Below are 22,697 nucleotides of genomic sequence, written 5' to 3'. Positions count from 1 at the left end.
CCAGAGTCTGTTCAATGGCGATTGGGGAATGGAGTTGCTGTAGCAAGGTCATACGCTCGACCATCACTAGTCAGTCTCAGCTGTCAGTCAAGACTTTTACCCCTAAAAACTTATTAAAACCTAGCTTAGAAGAAAAACTTGCACAAGTGTGATAAGAAATTCCTAGAATGACAGAAACCATCTTTGAGAAAAATGTATCTGACGTGCACTGAGTTTTTAGTTTGGTCCATGTCCCATCCATTAACATTGAGGAGGTGGGATTTCTGACCTAAACTGCATCCAGCCACCAGGTGGCGATTGAGTCAATTTGGCTTTACTTTTGGGAGCTGTCATGTTTATATACAGTCCGCAATTGTCATATATGTACAGAATTATGGATCATTTCTCTTTTACCTTTGTACTCTGTTAAAAATCTGAAAAACCTAAATTAATTTCAAATCATAATAATGAGAATAATTAAAATAGTAATATAAGAATAGAATTAGTCTGGACAGTCCTTTGCGCGTGTCTGCACAGGGAACATCACCAGCTCCAGTGCAACTCCAGAGAGACAAAGCAGCTCAGTGATTGTGCAGGAGGGAGGCGGTGTTTTGTAGTCAAACCGCACCAGAGCTGCTGCAAGAGCAACATTCAGCTGTACCTGCTCTCATCTGGCACACACTCGCACAGAGGCAGCAGCAGGCGCTTTGCATCACGCAGGAGGGCTCATGTTAAGGAACCTGTTACACATGTGATGGCAGCCTGCAGCTGCGCTGCATCCACCTCCATGGATTAATTGGCGAAGCGATTTTCACATCGGGCAACTTAAATGAGGATATTGCAGCAATGGTGAAGGGCAAGGCAGAGAACCGGACGCTCCAGTATCAGCAAACTTTGGTGAGTTTGGTCGTGGATGAGGTTTTCAGTCATGTATGGGGCTTTCACGGATGCCTGCCCGGCCGGAGGATAGAGCTGCAGCTGCTGCTTGCCCAACTGTGTCCTGTGTGAGGACAGAAGGAGATTGTGTGTCTGTGCAGCCTTTTATAGGATATATATAGATCAATGTTGTATTTAATGGCTGATTCTCCTGCTCCCTTATAGTTGCTGCTGTGTTATCGAGCATCCCTCCCTCCCTTGCACTCCATCCATTCACCTTGATCCACAGGTGTTGCATCACACTAAGCCTCTCCACCCTCATAATTAATTTCTATATTTTAAACCATGTCAGATTAATTTGTTCAGCTTGAAAAGAAAATGCATGTATCTGGCTATCTGCTGATCAAATTAAGTGGACTCATTATTTATAAATGTTAATATCCTCACCCTGCTTGCCGAGCTCTGTGTATTTTGCTCACGTCCTGTCTTCCTTATCTCCTCTATTTCTCTTGCAGATCTTGTTCCTCCTTATGCCTCCTCATGTATTCCTCTGTCATCCTCCCCTCAGCCCATCCTGTTTGCCAGAGAAGCCCTTACTGAACTAAAAGTGGAGTGTTTCCGGACACACATGCTTCATGCACCAGTTTTTCCCCCGCTCATGTCATCGCAGGAGTGACAGTGATATCCTGGGGTACTTCACACAGGGATATCTATAGTCAGATAAAGGGACCGGCAGGCAGATAGGCAGGCAGGCGGTCAGTCAGTGGATTAAAGTGTCCTTCCACCCTGATTTTTGTGTGTGTGTGTCTGCACTTCACTCATCTCCTGTCCTCCGTTCATCTCTTTTTGTGTCCGGGCATACATGCAGGATGACGTGCACGGTCCGTCGGGCAGCTGTGCACATGCAGCCATGTTGGGCCTGTGTGATACAGAGGTGTCCTGCTCATATTGGTGTGTGACGATCAGTGCCGCGCTGTGTGTCTCAGTGTAAAGATCAATAGTAATGTAAAATGGCAGTCAGAGTCTCTGGGGATTGGAACTCTCTGTCTGCCGCCTCCCTCTCCTCTGATCCACTGAGCATAGCTCTCAGATCAATGGCTTTTTCATTCACTCCCTACATACCAGTCCATAACCCCAAAATAGATGCAGTTGTGTGTGTGTGTGTGTTTAAATGCACATGCAAGCATTAGCAGTGGCAGTGCGATTCATCAAAACACCCCCTTCAGGTGAAGCAATGCTCCCCTCTCAGAAAACTGAATGACATGTAGAGATTCAGCAGATATCAAACTACAACCTTTTAAAACGAGATAAATGACGGCTCGCAGGGGTTTCAGGTGTATTGGTGCAGTCTAAAATTAGATTCCATTGTTGACAGAAAGGATCCTCTGTGTTTTAGTTTGCCATCAGCAAGATTCAGAGGATTTTCACTCATTCCTTTCCAGGGAATATTTTGGCAGCACAGAAACACAGCAGGACCGAGCAGACGACACGGAGTTGATAGAGAAAAAGTAGAGATCTGTCTGATACCTTCTCCGGGAAGGAGCAACGCAGAAATGATTGTCTCCTCATTCTCAGCTGCTAAAAAATGCAATGCAATGTCCCTCCAGTCTTTGTTCTTTTCTGGCAGCAATCTTTTTACAGAATCAGCAGCTGATAGACTGTTGCGTTTACCGAGAGAATGGAACAGAAATAGCCTGTTCATTTATGGCTGCTTGAGTTTTATACTCAGTGAGCATTGCTGTGCGAATCCATTCACTTAAATGTGGTGGGTATCATAAACCTATCAAACTTTAACATCCTTAAGAGCTTACAACTGAATAATTGATATAATTACTTTGCAAATGCAATGATTACATTTCCTACTGTGGAAAATCATCCCCAAAGAAAAACAATTCAACATGTAGATGATATCCATTCATGTATTGTCCAATGATGCTGTATTTTCAGCTGCTGTATCAAACAGATCTAATGGAGATTTCATAGAAAGCACTTCACAGTGACCTCACTGAACTCATTATCCAAAGAGAACAGTAAAACAGGGAATAAACAAGCTATTTATAGCAATTAAGATTTTCATGGACAAAGTAGTGTGTTTGAATTCAGGCCTTAATTATCGCCAGGAAGGAGGTTATGTTTTCACCCCGGTCTGTTTAATGGTTGATTGGTTTGTTTGTAACCAAGATTACACAAAAACAACCAAATAGATTTCCACGAAACTCGGCGGAAGGATTTTGTATGAGTCAGGAAAGAACCCATTACATTTTGGTGCGAATCCAGATCAAGGGGCAGTTAAGGAATGTTTTTTTCCCTGAGAATACATGGAACTTGACAAAATCAGGCATCACCTCCCCGGTATTTCACGGGATGGAGGGATGGGGCATTATTGTTTTTTTATAAGGGGGTTTGTCATAGACTGAAATGAAAAGAGATGGAGGCAGACGGTGTTCGTGGTGACTTGGTGTCAAAGTGTTGCAGTCCTCCATCTGAAGCCTTTCAAAAGCTTTCAAAAGGTGTGGGAGGTCTGGATGTGTCACAGTGTTTGTGCACGTGTTTTCTCTTTTCAGTAGCGTGGGCAAGTTTGCTCCATGGGTCTTGCATGTGCATTTATATTGCTGGTGTGTGTATGATTTCTCATTCAAGTGATCTCAGACTTTTGAACCCCGCTGTATGTGCGTGTAGGAGGGTTTGTACCGTACCCACACGTACGTACTGTATCTGCCTACGTGTTAATTGAATTTGTGGTAAGTCTCTGTCAGAGCAGATGTTTGTAACAGCATGTTCATGTCCCTCCAGCAGCAGGAGGCTTGAGGTTTTTTTTCTGCTGCTGCTGCAGGGATCGAAGTCACCTGAAGAGGAAAAGCCGCCACCCAACATCTTCCCTTAGCCCCCCACACCCCCAACCCCCAACCCCCACCCCCACCATTGGGCACTGCAGCACCGCAGAAACGATCCACATCACACAACATGCGGCTGGTCTTTCTGGATGAATGCATCTGTGTGTTTTGTTTCTGAGCAACCTGCTTCACTGACGATCAAGACACACCGCTGACAACATCCAATTCTCACACATCTGTTTCCATATGTCTGCGGTTGATAAATATTTAAAGTCACACCACCGCAACATTTTAACGTAAAACACAGATACCTAAAGTGTTGCAGGACGAGAGAAGATGGGGTTATATTCATGCAGTGAGATAGTATCAACTGTTGCTTTGCCCAATTAACATTTATTGTATTGATTATGGACAATTTCCCAGGCGACTGAAAAATTGAAGGAAAAAAATGCAAAGTATCTGTGTTTGATTCATTTTAAATTCTACATATTGAACACCTGTGGTGGATACATATTAGTATGTATGATAGCATCAACTGAACACACAGTAGTGAAGCAACATGGAGTGTGCTGTGCAGAATTCAGAAAGATTGTCTCCTGAACAACAGTGAGTAAGCACCCTGTCCACAGAAAACTGGACTCAGCAATGTGAGATCTGCTGCCTCTCTCCTCTCTTTTCTGTTGTTTGGTGTCTCGTGTCACAGACCAGTTGGGTTGGTAAATATGAGCATGCTGTTTGCAGTTTACTTCCACCGTGCTCCAGGATTTCTGGAGCTTTAAATAAGACAGTGGTACTGTTGCCTCTCGCTGCCATTTGGTGCAGCAGAACTTTGCTTGTGTTCCAGGAAGAAAACTCAGGTATTGAATAGAAATTCAATAGCGTATGTATCTATCTAGTATTTCAGCATCTTTTGTTCCCTCTGTCACTGTTGCGCGCACACACACACACACACACACACACATAAAAGTGCTGTCTCTTCAGGGGGGTCTAGTTCCTCATCGTCAGCATTCTGTCTGTTCTCCGACACAGAGGCTGGCTCGAGTCCATTTCAGATCCTGTCACTTCCAAACACTGCTGTTACCTGCACACCACAGAACAGACCACTGCAGTGACGGCAGACTGAAGAATTCTATCTCAATTCATTTGACTCTTAAAATAGACTGTTCACTGTAATGTACAGAGTGCTTTCACCGTATATCGCGTATATATACATATATATATATATACGCGATGTACGCTGAACAACCGCCCCCCTTTCAAATCTTTATATGACAAGATGTCACTCTCCTGATGCTTCATCCTAACTGATGTTAACCCCCGACCCTCCTCACCCCTCTGCTTTCTACTAATATGGTCGTGTGTATTTTGGTGTATTTTACCTTCCCTCGGTTTCACGTATGCACAGGTCTGCTCAAGAGCGTCAAGGGTTTTCAGGTTTATTATACTTTGTGTGTGTGTGTGTGTGTGTGTGTGTGCACATGTACGTTCTGACTCATGGATAACTATAAAAGCTGCACTGGGATGAGTCAAATTTGTCACTTTCTCCTCTAATGCAATGTTCAACCTTGGATTAGCCCCAATGCGTTGGTCCTTTTGTCATTTCCCCGGTCTCATCAACACACACTCACGCCGCCACATTAGTACATCCATCATTCTCTCTGCAGCAATCAGTCCCTTAAGTCTCACACAGAAAAGGGGGGAGATTAAAATCATCATTATGAATATGCATTAATAAAAAGCAGCACGGAGGAAAGTTTTAGATGTTCAAGCCTTCTTCATTATAGTGTCAAATATTTGTCCTTGCTGTCTCTTCACAATGAATAAATTATCCCGCAGTGCCTTGGGAATTGCTGAATAATAGAGAACTTTTTATCTCATCTGTTGTGCTAGGCTTGCACATGGTCTGACTTAGAGAGCTGGCAGAGTGAGTGACGGAGCAGTCAAGTGGGGGGTCGACAAGAAGAAAGTTGGTGGACATGTGGCGCTCTCTTCTTGTGAAAAAGTCGGTGGGTGATCCTGCACAGTGAGTACTGCTGTACAGTCAGATTAAGTTGCAGTAGAGTAGCTGGTAAACATTTTATATATTGATAGTACACAGAAGATACTTGCTAGAGCCTTATATGGATTTTAGGGTCCTGATGCCAATACCAATATTTAGGAGAACATTTTTTTCAATATTGATTTATCAGTCTATATATATTTTTTTAATTGCATTGATTCCAAAGATGTTATTAAAAAGAAATGCAATTGAGGGTTAAAATGATACATTTCAACCAATATAATTGTCGTCATTTAGAAATGATGAAAATAAATACATTGATTATCTCAAAGAAAGAAAAAAGATGATATGAACCAAAATCTAGAAATAATAAAACATTAAGCAAAACATAAAGCAAGAATCTCATGATACGGTCGATTTTACTGTACATATAATAAAGACTCTTGAATCTATTGCACGATTTATCTACATCAGAAAAAAATTCACTCCCTAAAAATGACATCACCTCCCAAAAAACATCATCATTGGGCTCTAGGGTTGGATTCTCTTTGTAACACGAATGGATTTTTGGTAAATACACTTTATTCCATTAGAAAACCTATTTTGCGCTGAGGTGGAACACTGCTCTCTACAGTCTATGAAAAACCAGTCAATAGCAACCAGTGGGAGGCAGGAGTGGAACTGGTTTGAAGGGCGGTGATGTGGGAGGTAAACTGACTAATGCAGGTACAGAAGTTGGTTATGTGGGAGGTAAACTGGTTACAGATAATAGCTCATTTAACACATAGGGTCCCACCTGCTGCTCTCGCGGGGGGGCCGTGCTCCAGATGGCCAGTGATCGCTTTCACACAGGCCCAAGAGAGAAAAACTAACAGGCCCCGTTTGTGCTCGTAGTGGGAGTTTGTCTGGTGCTGGTTGTGGGTTTGCATGAGTCTATACTGTATGTGTGGGTGCATGAAAGTTCCTCTGCCAACACATAAAGATTCAAGAAAGTTTAGTTATAGTTTCCTTTCCCAGTCTTGTGATGATAAAAATGTAGACCAGTTATCAGGGCAGTATTTTACTAGTTTGAAATCAGTAGTCGACAGATATGGGTCATTTAATGTAGGAAATACTAACACGACCCTAATGATTCCTCTTTTGATACGGATGAAGTGGAACTCCCTCCTCCAAGCTTGTGTCCATTCAGTGTTTTCAATTTAAGTTAGATTTTCCCCCCATTAAGTGAGCAAACTATAAAATCAATGACAATTAAGGCTTTTACACATTAATGGCGACGCAAATAAACAACACAAAATAGCAAATAATTCAGAAGCACCTGGCTTTTCACACTGAGCTTGACGCGATGTAGCAGATAAATTATAAGCAGAAAAAAACAGTACCTCGGAAAACGAAAGATGGGATCAGCATCAAGCAATGATGATCTGGTCATCATGATCTTTTTTAAAAAGAAAAAAAGGATGAAATATCTTTGTAGAATATTGAGGAATCGAGGAGAACTTGGTGAGTGTCACTGCTTGGCTCGGGAGCTTGAATTGTACCACAGCCGCTTCGGGACGTATTTCAGAATGTTTAATGGACAGTTTGATGAACTGCAGCAACAGCTGGCACAAAGATAATAGGTTGTTCTTGAGCACTTAATTTGACGAAGGTCCCGTTTGATAGCTCTGCAGATTTGGCTCATTCCTTTTCTTCGATAGCAGCCCCACCCGTTTCTTGATCCTACAATCAAATCAGCTACATTCCATCCTTTAAGGCATTCTATTTTATTTTTTAGACCTTGCTCCCGCAAACAAAAGCTGCAATATTGCAAAAATTGAGTGAATCTGTAAAATCATTCGTTGCTTTAAAGTTGCTTGCAATCCAGAGGCGCACAGTATCAGATTCTGCAAGCTCTACCTCTTTTTTCCTTCCCATTTTGATTAAATATCCTCAAAATCAAGAATTCATTAGGAGTATATTTCATTCTGATGTTATTGCACATTTGAATGCCCTGCTGACTTTCAGAAATTAGACAGGCCACCCTGGTGTGAAGGTCGTGTCGTCTTTGCATTGCACAGTAAACACTGGAATACCAAGATTTTATCCGTCAATAACTTTCATGGCCATCTTAATGTACATATGTTCACTGAAAGAGCAAATGGTCCGTGTCACCATTTCCCCTGTTCATAACGGCTGTGAAAAGACTTAACTTGGAGACATGGGACAAAAATCTAGTCCTTGTAGTGGAATTGCATTAGTTGCAGATCTCTTCAGTATGGAAGAGGAACAACAGTGGGAAATAGTGAATTTCAGGACATGCCAGTATTGTTGAAAGATGTGAGCCAGTAGAGGGCACCTAAACAAAAAGAGGAATGCTTGTAAAGATATTTTTTTGGACTGCCAAGTAGTTATCAGAATTTTCAGATTTGACTGATCAAATAAAGGATTTAAGCACTTAGATTAACTCAAATATTGGTCCAGTTTTATTTTCTGAAAGTGTTGCATTACACATATGCAAAATGTCCACACTGCAGCAGTCATTTTACTTTGACAGCTTTTTCAAAACAGTGGCAAAACCTGTTTACATGTCACTCCTGACATGTTTACCAGTGTCCACACATCTACTGGCAGATCCCTGAGAGATCTAGTGTTGCTCAGACTGAGGTAGTGCGGCTGCTTTAATGTCATTATCACAAAACCTCATGTTTTTATTTTATTAAACCGTCACTGAGAACCAAACCGAAATAGTAGCGCCGCTTTTCCTCTGCACCTCCTGTTCATGCGAGCAGAAAGAGCGAGTCTGGAGGAGTCGTGAGGCCCATGTCAATGAACACGAGGGGGTGGGGGGACAAAAAGGGAGGTGATGCACAAAGCAGAGATATTGCAAGTTGTAGCATCTACAGGGAAACCTAGAGGGACGTTTATCAAAAAAGCAAAGTGAGAGAGAGAACAGGAAGCAGACGAGTAGCGAGTCTCGAGGAATCGTGACGCTCATCTTAATGTGGTGTGCTGAGAGAGCATGTCAGGGAGGAAAACTACAGTCTGAATCATGTTCCTGCCACAGCAGTGCTGTAAAGCTGTTGTTGCGGTCATCTCTCAAGTAGCAGGCTTCCAATTCTCTGCCAATAACCAGGATTAACCAATGTAATATTTTTTCCATTACACATTTCTGCCAAGTACAAACGGAAAGCAGTGCATCCAATTATAATGAAACGTGGTACTTCTCAAAGTTGAGTGGTGGTGCTGCCTCAGCAAAAATGTATAGTGACCTTCAAGTACCATTCAGACACAAGCCAGTTGTACGTGCTTCAAACAAGCTTTTATTAAAAAGTCATGGACACTAGTGGACGTCATCTTAGATTTGGTGCAGGTTTGCCTCCTCGGTCAGAATCACCCCTCCGCTCGAGACGACAGCCCTCTGGTCTGAGGAAACTTTGCTCACCACAGCTCTCCCTGTAAGAGCAGAAAGGAAATTGCATCTGTCACTTTGGATTTGTGTAGTTTTGCAATTGTGCTTAAGATACATTTTATTGTTGAGTGAAGTCTGAGAGCAAACATGTCAAACATTCTGGTTTCAGCACAGATTTGCTTTCCACTCAATAGCAATTCTGTATCTGCAGAATTGACTCTTGATCCAATAACAATTTCTCCTCTACCCACCAAAGGTTAAATCTGTATTTTGCTGAAGCTGCTTTTACTGGATTGAAAAGCCAATTACTGAGTTTGTCCCATGAGGAGTTACTCACGTTGCCGGTGGCATGACTGTTCACAAGACTCGGTGCTGCTGGGATAACACACTGACGATGCACAGTGGATGAAGACCTGAAAAGCATTCAATGTAGCATATTTAAAGCAAGAAACCTTGCGTTTACTGTATAGTTTGATTAAGGTTAATAAGCTCAACTGTACCGTGTCTCTCTGTGGGATATAGCTGTTCTGGTCCACGAATGCGAACATCTGCATGATGAAACGTTTGTGGTGTGATGGGTATTGAAGCCCAGAGGAGCTGTCCACAGGCACCAGTTTGGTCAAGTAACGGTCATCATTGTAGGGACACCTTGAGCAAAGATGATCTCATGTTAAAAAACACAAAAACCAAGTTGGTGAAAGTTTATTAAAATACTCATTTGTAGGCGTTTTAATATACCCGCTAGTCAGAAGGTCCCATTGTGGCAGACTGTCAGGATTAGAGGTGGAGGTGGCCCAGCAGTGCTCCAGGTTCAAGATGATGTTTGGGTCGGCCCTCTCCAGGATGTGCACCTCGACGTACACAGATTCCTTCAGCACCTTAGTGATGGGATAGTCTGCTGCAGTGTAGAATGATGTATATGCCGCCTCATCTGGAAACATAAGCTTAGTTTTATTATAAAAACACAAAAAACAATTTCTGCCGCAGGTGTTCTAAAGCTCTACCACTCACCCTCCACACATCCCTTTGAGTAACACTGTCCGTTACCCAGCCTGAGCTCCACTCTGAGGGGTCCAGCAGCAGCCACTGGCATAGGCGGAGGAATATCATTCACCTCCATGACAAGAGCCTCCACAGCTGTGCCAGAGTAGCGACACTGGAACAACAACCTGTTGGGACAGTGTGAGCAATTACCCAACATCTCAGAAAACCAAAGAAACAGAATTTACGTGAACTCACTCGAAGTGACTGTCCCTGGTGATCGAGCCCCTGGGGCCAACTCCCACTTCATATGAAGACGACATGTGGTTCTCATACACCACATAGTCATCTTCTTCCTGCAGTGGACAGAGAAGTGTAGCAAGGTAGGCAAATAAAACAACTTTAAGATCAGTCGTTTGAGTCATTTATCAAGTAAAGATAAATTTTTCTACTTTTTGCATTTAATGGAACACATTTACGATGAAGGTTCCACTCCAGTTTTACTACCTTCAGGTTGTTTCCACCCTTTGGCTGGTCTGTCAGTTGACTTATGCAAAAACTTCAGATTGCCACAAAACATTGGTTAAGGCATAATTTCTCACTTTGATGGCATCCAAGATTCACAAATTTCTCAAGGAATAATTCATGGGTCTTTGATATCGTCTGGGTCTTTGAGCATGCAATCTGATGCAGCTTGGCTGAATTTAAGGGGACTGTTGGGACTTGGCAACAGTATGCACTTTACAGAGTGTGGTTTCAAGTTAGTCAAACAAAATTATATTTAATGTGCAGGATCTTAGAAGTAGAACCACCACTGAGAGTCTTTAGGAAATAATCTGTTGCATCCCTAAAACATTAGGCCATGGCATCACATCAATAACCCAAAGACTTCTTCACACACACACACACCTTGATTGTAGTACCACATGCAGTCATAGGGAACTGGAATATGGCAAAGGCAACAGTGAAGTCGACAGGGCTACAGGATGGGTCGTTATCTTCCAGCAGGCTGATTGAATCCACATCTATGTGAGGCAAAGTGGCATCTCGAGCCACCACCACCACAAACTGACCATCTCTGGTGCACTGCACGGTCACTGGGAGAGGGAAATAAGATCCACGTTTTTTCTGTTAGTTTGTTTTTTATCTCACCATGCCGTGGTTGTATAAGAAGTACAAGAAACCACATACCTGCTTTCCCATAGTAGCACTGCTGTCCATTAAAGCAGCAGTTTATGTTTTCACACTGCGTGGCTTCGATGTCTGGAGTCCCGCACTGAATCTTCTCCCTGTCCTCCACCTGGCACTTCTCAGAGGGAGCAGCAAGAGGAACCTTCTGCTGCTGCTGAGGCAGCAGAGACGGAAAATGAGACTGCTGTTCCTGCTGAAGTGGTGTCCAGTAACGCTGGGCAGTAACATCACAAACCAAAACAACAAATACGACCACCGAGACACCGACCAGACTCTTGAAAAGCGCCATGTTGGTATTGACCAGAACTGCGACAACACATGTGGCTCAGACACAGGCTTTATACCTGACTGATGAGTGAGGTTTGCTACCTCTCGTCATTAGGAGCCAATCGTGTGGCAGCCCTGTAGAGTTAATCAGCTGTGGGCTGACAGGTGCAACTCGTTGTCTGCTCATCTGTCTGAGAAAAGACTGTTGAGTCAAAGCTGTGTTTACAGAAGCTGACTGTCCTTACCTTGACCCAACACAAACCTGCTGCATTATTTCTTCTGCTGCCTCCCACCCGCTGTACCTGTATTTCTACCTCATTTCTTTAATTCTGCTTTTCATTTACACAGATGTATGGGCGGTACACCCAGGAGCTGGGTGTGTATGCCAAGGAGGAAGCGGCCCGCCTGCGGGATGGAGGAGGAGTGCGGGATGGAAAAGGACTGCGGAGGAACACCAGTGTTCGCAGTCGTGCTGCAGATCTGCTGGATTATGAGAAAGACCCCTGTGCTAAGTGCAAGTGTAAGTGATGCTCATGTAACAACCCCACATCTTTAGAGTGTACTTGCAGGGTGCAGGTGGTGTAGTGCACAGACGTGTCCTGAGGGTGAGACCAAAGCTGTGTTTAATGCATGTAAACAAATCTGGTGTGTGTGTAGCCCTGTAGCAGCAGACTGCAGCGCTACAGCAAGTGTTAAAGTTGTGTAAACACTGCCTCTCTGAAGTACAGCAGAGAGACACACGGGAGCAGGAGGGGATGTGAGCAGGATTAAATGTGACTGATCAATGACCTCCAGCCAACAGGGCTGTCTCAATGTCAGACAAAGACAGCCCCCTCTGCTGGCTGCCAATAGCTCATTGTATGCATGCCTGTGTGTGTGTGTGTGTGTGTGTGCAGAGATGTTTGCCTGGCTCTGAGTGTATTTTTTGTTTGTGTGAGCAGAACTCTGATCGGAACTGTCAGATAATTTTATGTCTAGTCTTCCCAGATGACGACTGCAGATAAGGGAGTGGCACCGGAGCAGAGTTCCACTTGAGACTGATGCACTCGATATTAATGGAGTGAAGGATTGTGACTGTGTGCGTGTGTGTGCACATCCACCATTACTTTATTTTTATTCACACTTTGACCTTCATAACCTTCATTAATGCACATTATAGAAATAAAAACAATTCACAGTGAGCTCTGGGGATGAGTTATAATAATGGTAAAAACAGACATTGTTTTTAATATTTTTCAATGTCAATTTTCAATGCTGTTAGTTACGCATATTAAATCCCCCTCACTTCCACTGAACTGATGTGGAAGAAAGGTATTAATGGAAATGAAAACCTGATTCATTAAACCCAAATTACTGCCTGGCTATAGAGGACTAGAGCAGAGTAAGAAAATGTGTTGGAGTTTGGTTTGAGCTGAATTGTTTCATCCATTAATTGTTAAATCGATCAGCTTATCGAAAGTACCTAAAAAAATATATTTTCTTTCTTTCAGATTTAAGATGATAAATCTACTTAAAAATCAAAAAGACCAGGACTTATTATTATTTATTATTACGTTTTTTAGTCTTCTCCTCCATCAAAGTAATCCAGTGATGGTTGTCCGTAGTAAGTAATTCAGCATACTGCTAAAGGTGCAATAGTATAAACAAATTTAGGCTCAAGCCTCGAGGTTGGCATTTTGTCCACTGCCATCAAGTCACCATATTTTGAGGAGTGGGTAGTGGGGCCTGGTTGAGAGCTCGAGGACACTGCACACCCACCTACACACCTACACACCTACACACCTACACACCTACACACCTACACCTGCTGTCTGCACCCGTTGGATGGCACAGTTGTCGCTCATAGTATCCAAGCCCCAATGCACATGATGCTGCATCTGTCTGACTCTAAATTGGCCCATCATTTACTAAATGAAAATCATGCTGTATTGATAAAGAATTGAAACTCCTTGGGGAAATGTTTACTGACTTTTTAAATCAAGCGAGAAGTATAGGGTCCGTCTCTCCTATAGAAATGCATTTCTTTTGCAATCAGTGGAGTCACCCTCTGCTGGACTTTCAAGAGAATACAGGTTTCAGGCACTTTTGCATGGGCTTCACTTTCTGGACCCAGAGTCTACATCCATTTCTATATACAGTCTATGGTTGTAGCCCACAGTGTATCTCACTGAATCCACTGCAAAATGATACTTCCTGTTTACATCTCCTAAATTCTAGGAATTGAAGTAGCAGTATTCTTGATTCCCTCTTAGGGGTGAAACAAAACCCCCTGTAATGGACAACATTATTAATTGATTAATTGAGAAAGTAACTCACAGCAGGATCAATTCTTAGTTGCACCATCAGATTTGGTTGAACCGAGCCCTTAAAGTGTAACTTCACCCCCAAGTTTTGGCTGACGTGCCCACTCACGAGCAGTCGATGGTGGCAGGGGGCTGCCCACCTTTGGGTTTGAGTGTTTACCTTTTCAAATGTATAAAAATGATGTAATGACATAGAGAGAGAGAGAAAGTTAGAAATTCAGTTTAGAGCTTAAGTGTGCAGTATCTCTTTAAATATACAAATCAATACATTAAGCACTTCTGAGAAAGTGACAAAGGGATAAGGGAGAGACAGGCAGAGTGTTTGTTTTCCCACAAGTGAGTAAGTGTGGCTGTTTCCCAGGCTCCGTCTCTGCCTCCCTGCCCTTGTTACTGGTGATCTGATTAAAGCTCGACTGCACCACAGGTGAACGCTACACTATATCAGGTCAGCCTCGCTCGCTGGCGGGCTGTAATGGCAGCCATTTAAAACAATCACTCTCAGATCAGGAGCCAGCCAGAGTGATGTGTGTGCTGCTCGCTGTCTGCCTGCTGTGTGCGCTCGTAGATCAAGAGGTGTTTATATTTTTAGACCCGTCTTCAGATAGACACTCAGGCCGGACAGGTTGTGCTTTCCGCTGTTTGTGTTAGGTAATGTGTGAGGAGAGAACCTTTAGATTTGGTGGAAGTGGGAGTTTTAGTGTTTTCCTCTTGTGTATCAGTGTGTGGGAACAGCATCTCTGTGGGTGATGGACTACGAGTATGTGCCTCAGTTCACATCAGCAATTGAAGCTGCAGCGTTCAAACACGGCAGCCTACACATGCAGCTAAAGGCTCCGCTGCCGGTCGTGACTGAGATCTGCAAACTTAAAAACTGCCGCTGCCTCACTTGTGCTTGTTTTGGCTCATGAAGAGAGTCTCTCTGGGCGCTCATAGCTGACGTTACGCCGTTCTCTTGTCTACCAGTCACTCGCACCATCACATGTTATGTTTGTCAGGTGATACAATGCGGGGCGAGCAGAGGTGGAGAGAATGTCTGGCATTGAGTGTGATTTCATTATGGGATCATCTGCGAAAGCCACTGAGCCTGCGGATGTGAGCTCGAGCCAAGATGCACACGGAAGTACGCAAGGTGCCAGATAAAGTGTGTGTGTGTGTGTGTGTGTGTGTGTGTGTGTGTGTGTGTGTGTGTGTGTGTGTGTGTGTGTGTGTGTGTGTGTGTGTGTGTGTGTGTGTGTGTGTGTGTGTGTGTGTGTGTGTGTGTGTGTGTGTGATGAAATGCGACTTTTCCCAGCCTCTCTCACATGGGAATGTCCAGTGAACTTATAAATAAACATAAAGGCTTTTGGTGTCATTTAAACAGATAGATTAATTTTGTTTTAAACTGTGTCCCCTGTGTGAGTGGTTTGTCAGCATGTGCGTGTTCTCTGGTGGCACCTTGCCATCCAGCAGGTGGCCCGGCAGTTTTGCCCCAGCTCCCTCTAGAGACCCAGCATTCCCCCGGAACCTGAATCCTGCAGAAAAGCTGCATCATCTGTTCTTACGTCTCTGCTCCGGCGATAGCCAGTGACCGGAGGCCTTTTGTTTTTGTGTTGTCTGTCCCATTCTCGTGAACACGATATCTCAAGAATGCCTTGTGGAAATGGCGACTCAACCTTGACCTCTTGACCTCTGTGTGGCTCACTTTGAATGTATTGGAGTTCTGTGGCACAAGAGAATCTATATCTGGCTTTGGCCACCCTGGTAAAACTCACAGTACTTGTAGAATATGGAATTTGTTTACAGAGATAAAATGTTATACAATATTTATCCTTTAGCCAGCAGAGTCCGCCTGATTCGTCGTCCTCTGTCTCTCTATTTTCCTGCCCCCTTACCCAGTTGACAGTTTTCTCCATGACGAACACAAATTAGTTCCAAGCAGGACGATAAAAAAAAACTGTTGAGTTTTTATGAAATATGGATCTGGCAAATGTGTTAGTAGCACATTTTTTAGCTTCTCTGGGGACGGACACATCTATGACTGCTCTGGATATTGAAGTGAATTCCAGGCAGTTTGGCAGTGTCCGCAGACAGGAGGGAAGAAATGAGTCCAGTGATGCTTCTTTTAGCTGACCCAACTCAGAGTTATGGATTGTAATGTAAGAGTATCATTTATAACTGTGACCCAGCTATGTTTGTCTCCATATTCTCATATTTGAGGTGGATGAAGATAAAGTGATGCTCCTCGCATCATATTCACCACATAATAACCTTCTCTGGCCTCCTTGTGTATTTACCAGGACTTTATTCACAACTGGTAAATCTAAGGCTCATTGTGTTAATTTGTCCAAAATTCATGTCCAATCCTTTGCTTTCCTTCTGCTCCTCTTTCTTGTCTTCGTGTCCTCAGTGTGTGCGTCTCGCTGCCAGAAGTTCCTGATCTCGCGGGTGGGGGAGGACTGGATCTTCCTCATTCTGCTGGGGCTGCTCATGGCTCTGGTCAGCTGGGTCATGGACTACGCCATCGCCTTCTGCCAAGACGGTAGGAGAGAGACAGGGAGCCAGAATGAGGGAGAGATAGCGAGAGCGAGCGAAGGAGGCATTAGTGAGACAGATGGTCTGAGTTAAGGACTGTTCTCACAGAGGCAATAGAGTTGTGAAAGAACCAAGTATTTATCCATGAGAGGCCATGTTTTAAAATTAACATCTAAGAGGCACTGACATGCATCGTATGACTGGCATACTGCATCTGACTTGTATAGATATTGAACAATAATGCAATCAATAAATTCAAAAACTATATCAATAAATACAATTTCAGCACTGATAATCAATTATCTCTATGCTGAGATTTTTGGTTTTAAAAGCTAATTTTACTTAAATTGTACATTTCTACAAATACAGACTCAGCTCAGCTTTCTTTCTGAAACAGTAACAGTGACCTGCAGCATCTGAGCGGCGAGTTCGGACGTCACTTGCACTGATGAATCCCAACCACCGCTGCTACAGAGCGCTGGTCACCTGTTTATTCTAATTGTATTAATATTGAATGTTTCACGTGTCCAAATCTTAACTATACACATGCCAGGTGTGAAGCATATAAAATGAACGGTTCTCAAAGTATGTGAGCCACATACGGATAGGCAGAAATTCCTGGAATTGACCAAATACTGAATCGGGATGGAACAAATAAAGCAGAGATTGAGACAGAGATTGAAGTACAAAGAAGTGATGGGAGAAAAATCACCTGAATCTGTTCACGACATAAATCACGACAAACGAGGGAATTAGTCATTAAATTGTTGAGTTTTCTGCTGCATTGTCCTGTGAGGAAGTGACGTATGTTTGTGTATGTGCAGCACAGAAGTGGATGTATGGTGGACTGGACAGTAACATGCTTCTGCAATACATCGCCTGGGTCACCTACCCTGTAGTGCTCATCACTTTCTCCGCGGGATTCACACAGATCCTGGCGCCTCAGGCTGTGGGTAAGACGCAGACACACAGACACAAACTATATATGCACAAACGTATGTATACACATCTCTAATTCCTGGTCACATATCCATATTTGAATAATGTAATTGGTCCTACAATGCACCATAAGGCTTCCAAGGACATGAGCTGTACATTTGTTCGGGGTCACGTATGCAGCAAATCCATAAAATATACCTCTGATGAGATGTGCATACAGAAACCTGCATGAATATCAATCAGCTATTCCCCGCACACCCCCCTCCTGCTCTTCATTTATTCTACTCATCCCTCTCTCTCTGTAATTGCTCTCTTTCAACTCCTCTTTTCTCCCCACTCCATCATCGCGCCTGGCATCTCCTTTGTTTCTTCCTCTCGCAGGTTCAGGCATTCCTGAGATGAAGACGATACTGAGGGGGGTGGTCCTGAAGGAGTATCTGACCTTTAAGACATTTGTGGCCAAAGTCATCGGCCTGACCTGCGCCCTGGGCAGCGGGATGCCACTGGGGAAGGAGGTAGACGGTTTTAGTTTTTGTCTTTAATCTCCTCCGATATCTCCACAGTCCTCTTGGCTGCACAAATTACACAAGACAGATAGCTTGACAGTTTTGGAAGTTTCCTATCAGGAGGTAATAAAAATCTCCTTGCATCGTTAAAGGCGTGGCGGCAAAAATAAAAAAGTGATTTACTGCTTGCATTTCCCATTTGGGAGCATAGTAAATTCGTTGGTACTGACTGAGCAGGGTTTAATCTCTCATAGGTTTGGAATAACGCCGCTGAACTTGAGCTTCACTTAGCGCTAAAATGTGCCTTCAGTCATATCCTGTCTGCTAACACTCCGATCTCTCTCCCGTCCTCCCTCTCAGGGACCCTTCGTTCATGTCGCCAGCCTGTGCGCAGCTCTCCTCAGCAAATTCATGGCCGCTCTTTTCGGAGGGATTTACATGTTTAAAATGGTAACCACCTTTTAATGGACTTTCACACACACATCCAACTTGTTTGAGTTACTGAGCTTCACTGATGCAACTTAGTGTTCTCTCTCAGATAAATGATGAAATCAATAATCTTTCTTTTTTAATGTAAACCGCATTGATTTTTATTATGAATATTATGGCTCATTTACTTGTGCATTATAACTAAAGTCAATGGTGATTAAGTCATAATTGTTAATGGCATTAATTATTTGAACTTGTTTTTAAGTTTGGAAATTTATCCTACCTCACATCAATGTCAGAGGTTGTTTCTCGTTGTTTTCAGGACCAGTGCTCATTTTTCACAAACAGCCTCAGTTCATCAGTACAGCTGCAGTCTGAAGTGTTGGTCATTGACCTGCTGAGCTGGACCAGTTGATGGTTAAGGACCACTTCATTAGCCATCAATAATTTGAGGATCAACTTGGAGACCTTTCTATTGCTCGGAGCTTCTGTGATCATCAGGACAAATGATGGCTTCCAAAAACACAATTGTTTTTATTAAGGAATGAGAGGAAATCTTAGTGTTGATTTATGTAGATGAGAATATTTCTAAGATCTATGTCAGGGCTGTTTTCTAGTTTTAACCCTAGAATGAGGGAGAGCACATACTGTACCTCCACCAAGTAGGGCAAGGCCACGTTATGTTAGCTCAGTATACGTTGCTAGTTACAGGTTTCTAGTCCTATTAATTACCATGCAACGACAAAAAGGAATGAAAACACAACAATCTGCTAGATCTGGACTTTTATTTGGATCTGCACCAAATTACATAAAACTCATAGATATCAGTTCCCTAAATATGATCATCAAGATTTCTTTCAAATTCAAGAAAGATTTTCTTCATTTTTATCAGGATCAGAAAGGTCTGGATTATCATTCTACTCAGGTACAATGAAATCGTAAGATGCTTCTCTTTTCAGTCAAAGGTAGATATGTAAAAGTGTAAAAATATAAACACGTACATGAATACGGTAAAAGCAGCATGAAAACAGTCGTATGCTTGTACTTTAGTCCTCATACGTATGCAAGAAAGACAACGAAAGAACATAGCTGGACTATGAAAAATCTCTGACGTTCCTTGGACTCTCCAGGACACACTCTCGCCTCCACTCATGTGAAACCCTCAGCCCGGCCTCCTGTCTCTTCCTGCACTGGCCTACGTGCTGTATGTCTGTCAGTTCTCCTCTACGGCACCACCATCAATAACGGAGGCAAACACACTTCAGAGACTTGGAGCAGGAAAAACACACGTCAGCACAGATAGAAAGACTCCTAATCGTCCAGGGGTCGACGACCGCCATTAAATATAATCAGCCTGGGAACATGTTCATTCTGTGCACTGTGGAATTAAGACTGTGTTTGCCGAAGCTCATTCGCTGCTTGTTTGATTTTGTGCAGTTTGAATAATGAGCTGGATGGCTTCCAGGAGGAGGATGAATGAAAAAAAAAAACAAGGTAACCTCTCCACTCGCACAGATGGCACTCACACATATCTCTCTTTTTTTGTGTTTCAATTTTACTGCTAAAGGAAGAGCCCTTTGAGGGAAGCAAGGTACGACTGCATGAATCAGACAGTTTCTTTATTGTCAATTCCATCAGCATTAATAATCCACGCTGCCCATTTCAGATCGGCTGAGAGAAACTGATGCCTTTCCATTTGTCCGCGCTGTGTTTTGATTCTGTTCAGTGAACCGTCGCAGCGAGGCATCGATCTGTGTTGCCTTCGCTTCAGTGCAAACATCTCATTCCATGATTCCATGAATGAACACTCAATCTGTGTTTTCAATCACGGCCTCCCATATTACACTGTTCACCCGTTCACATGTGTGACCTCATCGAAGGTGAAAAGATCTGTGACCTTGACTGTTGTGTGTTGTGTGTCTGTGGCATTTGCACATACATACCTGTCGGAATACATTTGTGTGTGTGTGCACATGTACTTATAACTTTCTGAGGACCATTTTGAGCCTAAACCCTACAGAGTGAGGACATTTTTGGACAGTCAGGACATTTTTTTTTCATGTTTTCAAAGGAGGCTGGTTGAGGGTTTGAATTAGGTTTAGATTAGTTTAAGGGTTAGAACGCAGCACCCTATCACAGTGCTGTGGGGGGGGCACAGGCACACGAGGACCGTAAGTGCTAAAAGACATTAAAAAAAGCCCCTCATTAAAACCAAAATTAATTACTTAAATCCCAACGTTAGAAGAATAAATAAACAAGTTAATAATATAATTAAATAAGGGAAGACTTAAAAGACCACAGACGGAGCGGCAGAGTTTGGCTTCTTATGCAAAACTCTCCCGACCCCCATGGCCTCTTCCCAGGCTGTTAAATTAGGTATATTAACATGACGATGAATAACAGCAAAAATAAATGAAATTCAAAGAAGTACATTTAGTTTTATTTGAATCAAAGAAGAGCACGTGACATAAGTATATATATGAACTTTAAATGAAAATAAGTTATATTGTGTAAAACCAGATGAAGATTAAAACAAACACTGGGGTTATTGAAATATCATAAAAGTGGTGTGTTTAAATATATGTTTTTGTGTATGCATTTGTGGGGTAATCAATTTACAACATCGACAAATCATTTATAATTTATTACATTATCAGGACATGGTCTAGGTTTAGACATTTAGTTGTAAAGGTTAGAGGAAGGGGCAGGGTGAGTGTCCTTACTTAGATAGAGAACAAGAGTGTGTTCGTGTGTGTGCGTTTGTTATGCATCGCTCTATTCTCTCTGTATGTGTGTGTCTGTCTGTGTTTGGACAGAACGAGTTGAGGAACACAGAGATGCTCTCGGCTGCCTGTGCAGTGGGTGTGGGCTGCTGCTTCGCTGCCCCTATTGGAGGTAAGACGACATGGCCACTGCCACTGATTGAACGGTATCTAATTATGGGAGCTAATTAGATGAGGAGAATATTTACCCTACGAGCACCAGGGGGTGCCAGTCTTCATCAGTGCCTCAGTCTAACTGATTCAGAGCAACATACTGTGTGTCAACCACTATTGGTCAGATTGACGTTACATTGTACATGAATATTGAGGTCAAAGATTCCCATAGTTTCCCATAGTTTTAGAGGATCAGAGATTTCAACTAAGTCCACATCAAGGTATCTTGAATATAATCAATGTTTTTATAATGAGAATGAATCAAATGACAGTGTGAAAATAATGGGACAATGTGTAACGGGTCCCTGTGGTAGTGGTGTTCAGACGCTTTATATAGTTTTCAACCATTATGCTCTACAGTGATGTTTTTAAGGACATGTGATTTAAATTGTTCTCTAGAAACAGTTTTCCTGTGGGATTGAACAGTTGTGTTTCTGAGTTGCAGGGGTGCTGTTCAGTATTGAGGTAACATCAACGTTTTTCGCCGTGAGGAACTACTGGAGGGGCTTCTTCGCTGCCACCTTCAGTGCCTTCATCTTCAGAGTGCTGGCCGTGTGGAATCAGGAGGAAGGTAAAACAAGGGACAATATCAGCTGTGTTTATTCAACTTTTTAATGACGTATTGTTATGATTGTGACTTTACCTGTGTCACCGTGTGTGTTTTCTGTTGACTGAAACAATGATAGTAACGATCTCATATTTAGTTCCAAAACAATTTAGGAAATATTGCAAAAAGGAAAATCATATTTTTATCACACTTGGGACACATGGGACAAGAGTCAATATCGTTAATTCCCTTAACGTCACAGTATTCTGTTCTATTATATGTCGCTTACATTTCATATTGCCACACATTCTCCACAGAGTCAGAACAATGAGCCTCATTAACCAATATCACCTTAGGTTCTTTCTTAAACTTCTCCTTAAGATAGTTAAGAAGTTGTACGTCAGACTCATGACAGAATTGTCAATCGCACCTGTGTTCTTATATTGATAAATCCCATTGTCTTCGTAAATTGAAAGCGCGTACAGTTATTCCTGATAAGCATAGGTAAAAAAAAATCTTTCTTGAGATTAATTATAAGCTTTAAAGAACCACACACCAGAAAAATATGATAGAAATTTAAATCCTGTTATACAACTGTGAAATTCAAGAAAACACAATAGGGGATTATTTTGCATGAGCTTGTCAGTTGTCAAATGTGTGTCCCCCTGAGTGTGCTTAGATTCTGTTCTTACCTAAGAACTAATCCCAGATAAGAAAACATTGGTGAATGTGAGAAACTTCATACAAACATCCTCTTAAGAACGGTTGGTGAATGAGGCCTAATCTTCCTTTTCCTCAGAGACCATCACCGCTCTCTTCAAGACCCGCTTCCGTCTGGACTTCCCGTTCGACCTTCAGGAGCTGCCAGCGTTCGCCATCCTTGGGTGAGTGTGTTTGTCTCGTCTGACACAACGTTAAACTGATCCAAGAGCAGTTTGGCGCCTCGGTAAAGGAGGGAATCTGATCTCTTGTTCAGCCTCACCATCACAAGTTCCTATTGAGAGGCTG

General features: G+C 42.8%; 2 protein-coding genes across 5 annotated transcripts in view; one reads left to right on the top strand and one right to left on the bottom strand.

Annotated features, from left to right (window-relative positions):
* The window catches only part of clcn2a (chloride channel, voltage-sensitive 2a), a 35,284-nt gene that overhangs the window by 3,434 nt on the left and 9,153 nt on the right, over positions 1-22,697 (top strand). For all 4 annotated transcript variants that reach the window (XM_047342141.1, XM_035169226.2, XM_047342140.1 and 1 more), the window contains exons 2-10: positions 11,867-12,038; positions 16,208-16,339; positions 17,157-17,285; positions 17,653-17,786; positions 18,138-18,227; positions 19,774-19,797; positions 21,023-21,101; positions 21,588-21,713; positions 22,489-22,573. In XM_047342141.1, coding sequence (XP_047198097.1) covers positions 11,867-12,038; positions 16,208-16,339; positions 17,157-17,285; positions 17,653-17,786; positions 18,138-18,227; positions 19,774-19,797; positions 21,023-21,101; positions 21,588-21,713; positions 22,489-22,573 — 971 coding nt within the window. The remainder of the gene's footprint in view (positions 1-11,866; positions 12,039-16,207; positions 16,340-17,156; positions 17,286-17,652; positions 17,787-18,137; positions 18,228-19,773; positions 19,798-21,022; positions 21,102-21,587; positions 21,714-22,488; positions 22,574-22,697) is intronic.
* On the bottom strand, positions 8,971-11,576 carry LOC118117183 (zona pellucida sperm-binding protein 4). Its single transcript, XM_035169228.2, has 8 exons — positions 11,252-11,576; positions 10,970-11,157; positions 10,319-10,416; positions 10,091-10,248; positions 9,818-10,010; positions 9,580-9,727; positions 9,417-9,492; positions 8,971-9,123 (listed from the first exon to the last, which is right to left on the bottom strand). Exons 1-8 carry the CDS (start codon positions 11,538-11,540, stop codon positions 9,026-9,028), a joined length of 1,248 nt encoding a protein of 415 aa, XP_035025119.1. The 5' UTR covers positions 11,541-11,576; the 3' UTR covers positions 8,971-9,025.

Source organism: Hippoglossus stenolepis, chromosome 11, assembly GCF_022539355.2.
Source record: "Hippoglossus stenolepis isolate QCI-W04-F060 chromosome 11, HSTE1.2, whole genome shotgun sequence".
In the NCBI taxonomy this organism is placed as follows: Eukaryota; Metazoa; Chordata; class Actinopteri; order Pleuronectiformes; family Pleuronectidae; genus Hippoglossus; species Hippoglossus stenolepis.
Note: the sequence above shows the minus strand (reverse complement) of the source record. Positions and strands in the feature narration are given on the sequence as shown.

Coding starts and splice junctions, on each gene's coding strand:
- LOC118117183 (XM_035169228.2), bottom strand. CDS start 11,540: ATGGCGCTTTTCAAGAGTCTGGTCGGTGTCTCGGTGGTCGTATTTGTT. Junction 11,158..11,251: donor GTGCTACTATGGGAAAGCAG/GTATGTGGTTTC, acceptor TCCCTCTCCCAG/TGACCGTGCAGTGCACCAGA. Junction 10,011..10,090: donor CTCAAAGGGATGTGTGGAGG/GTGAGTGGTAGA, acceptor TTATGTTTCCAG/ATGAGGCGGCATATACATCA.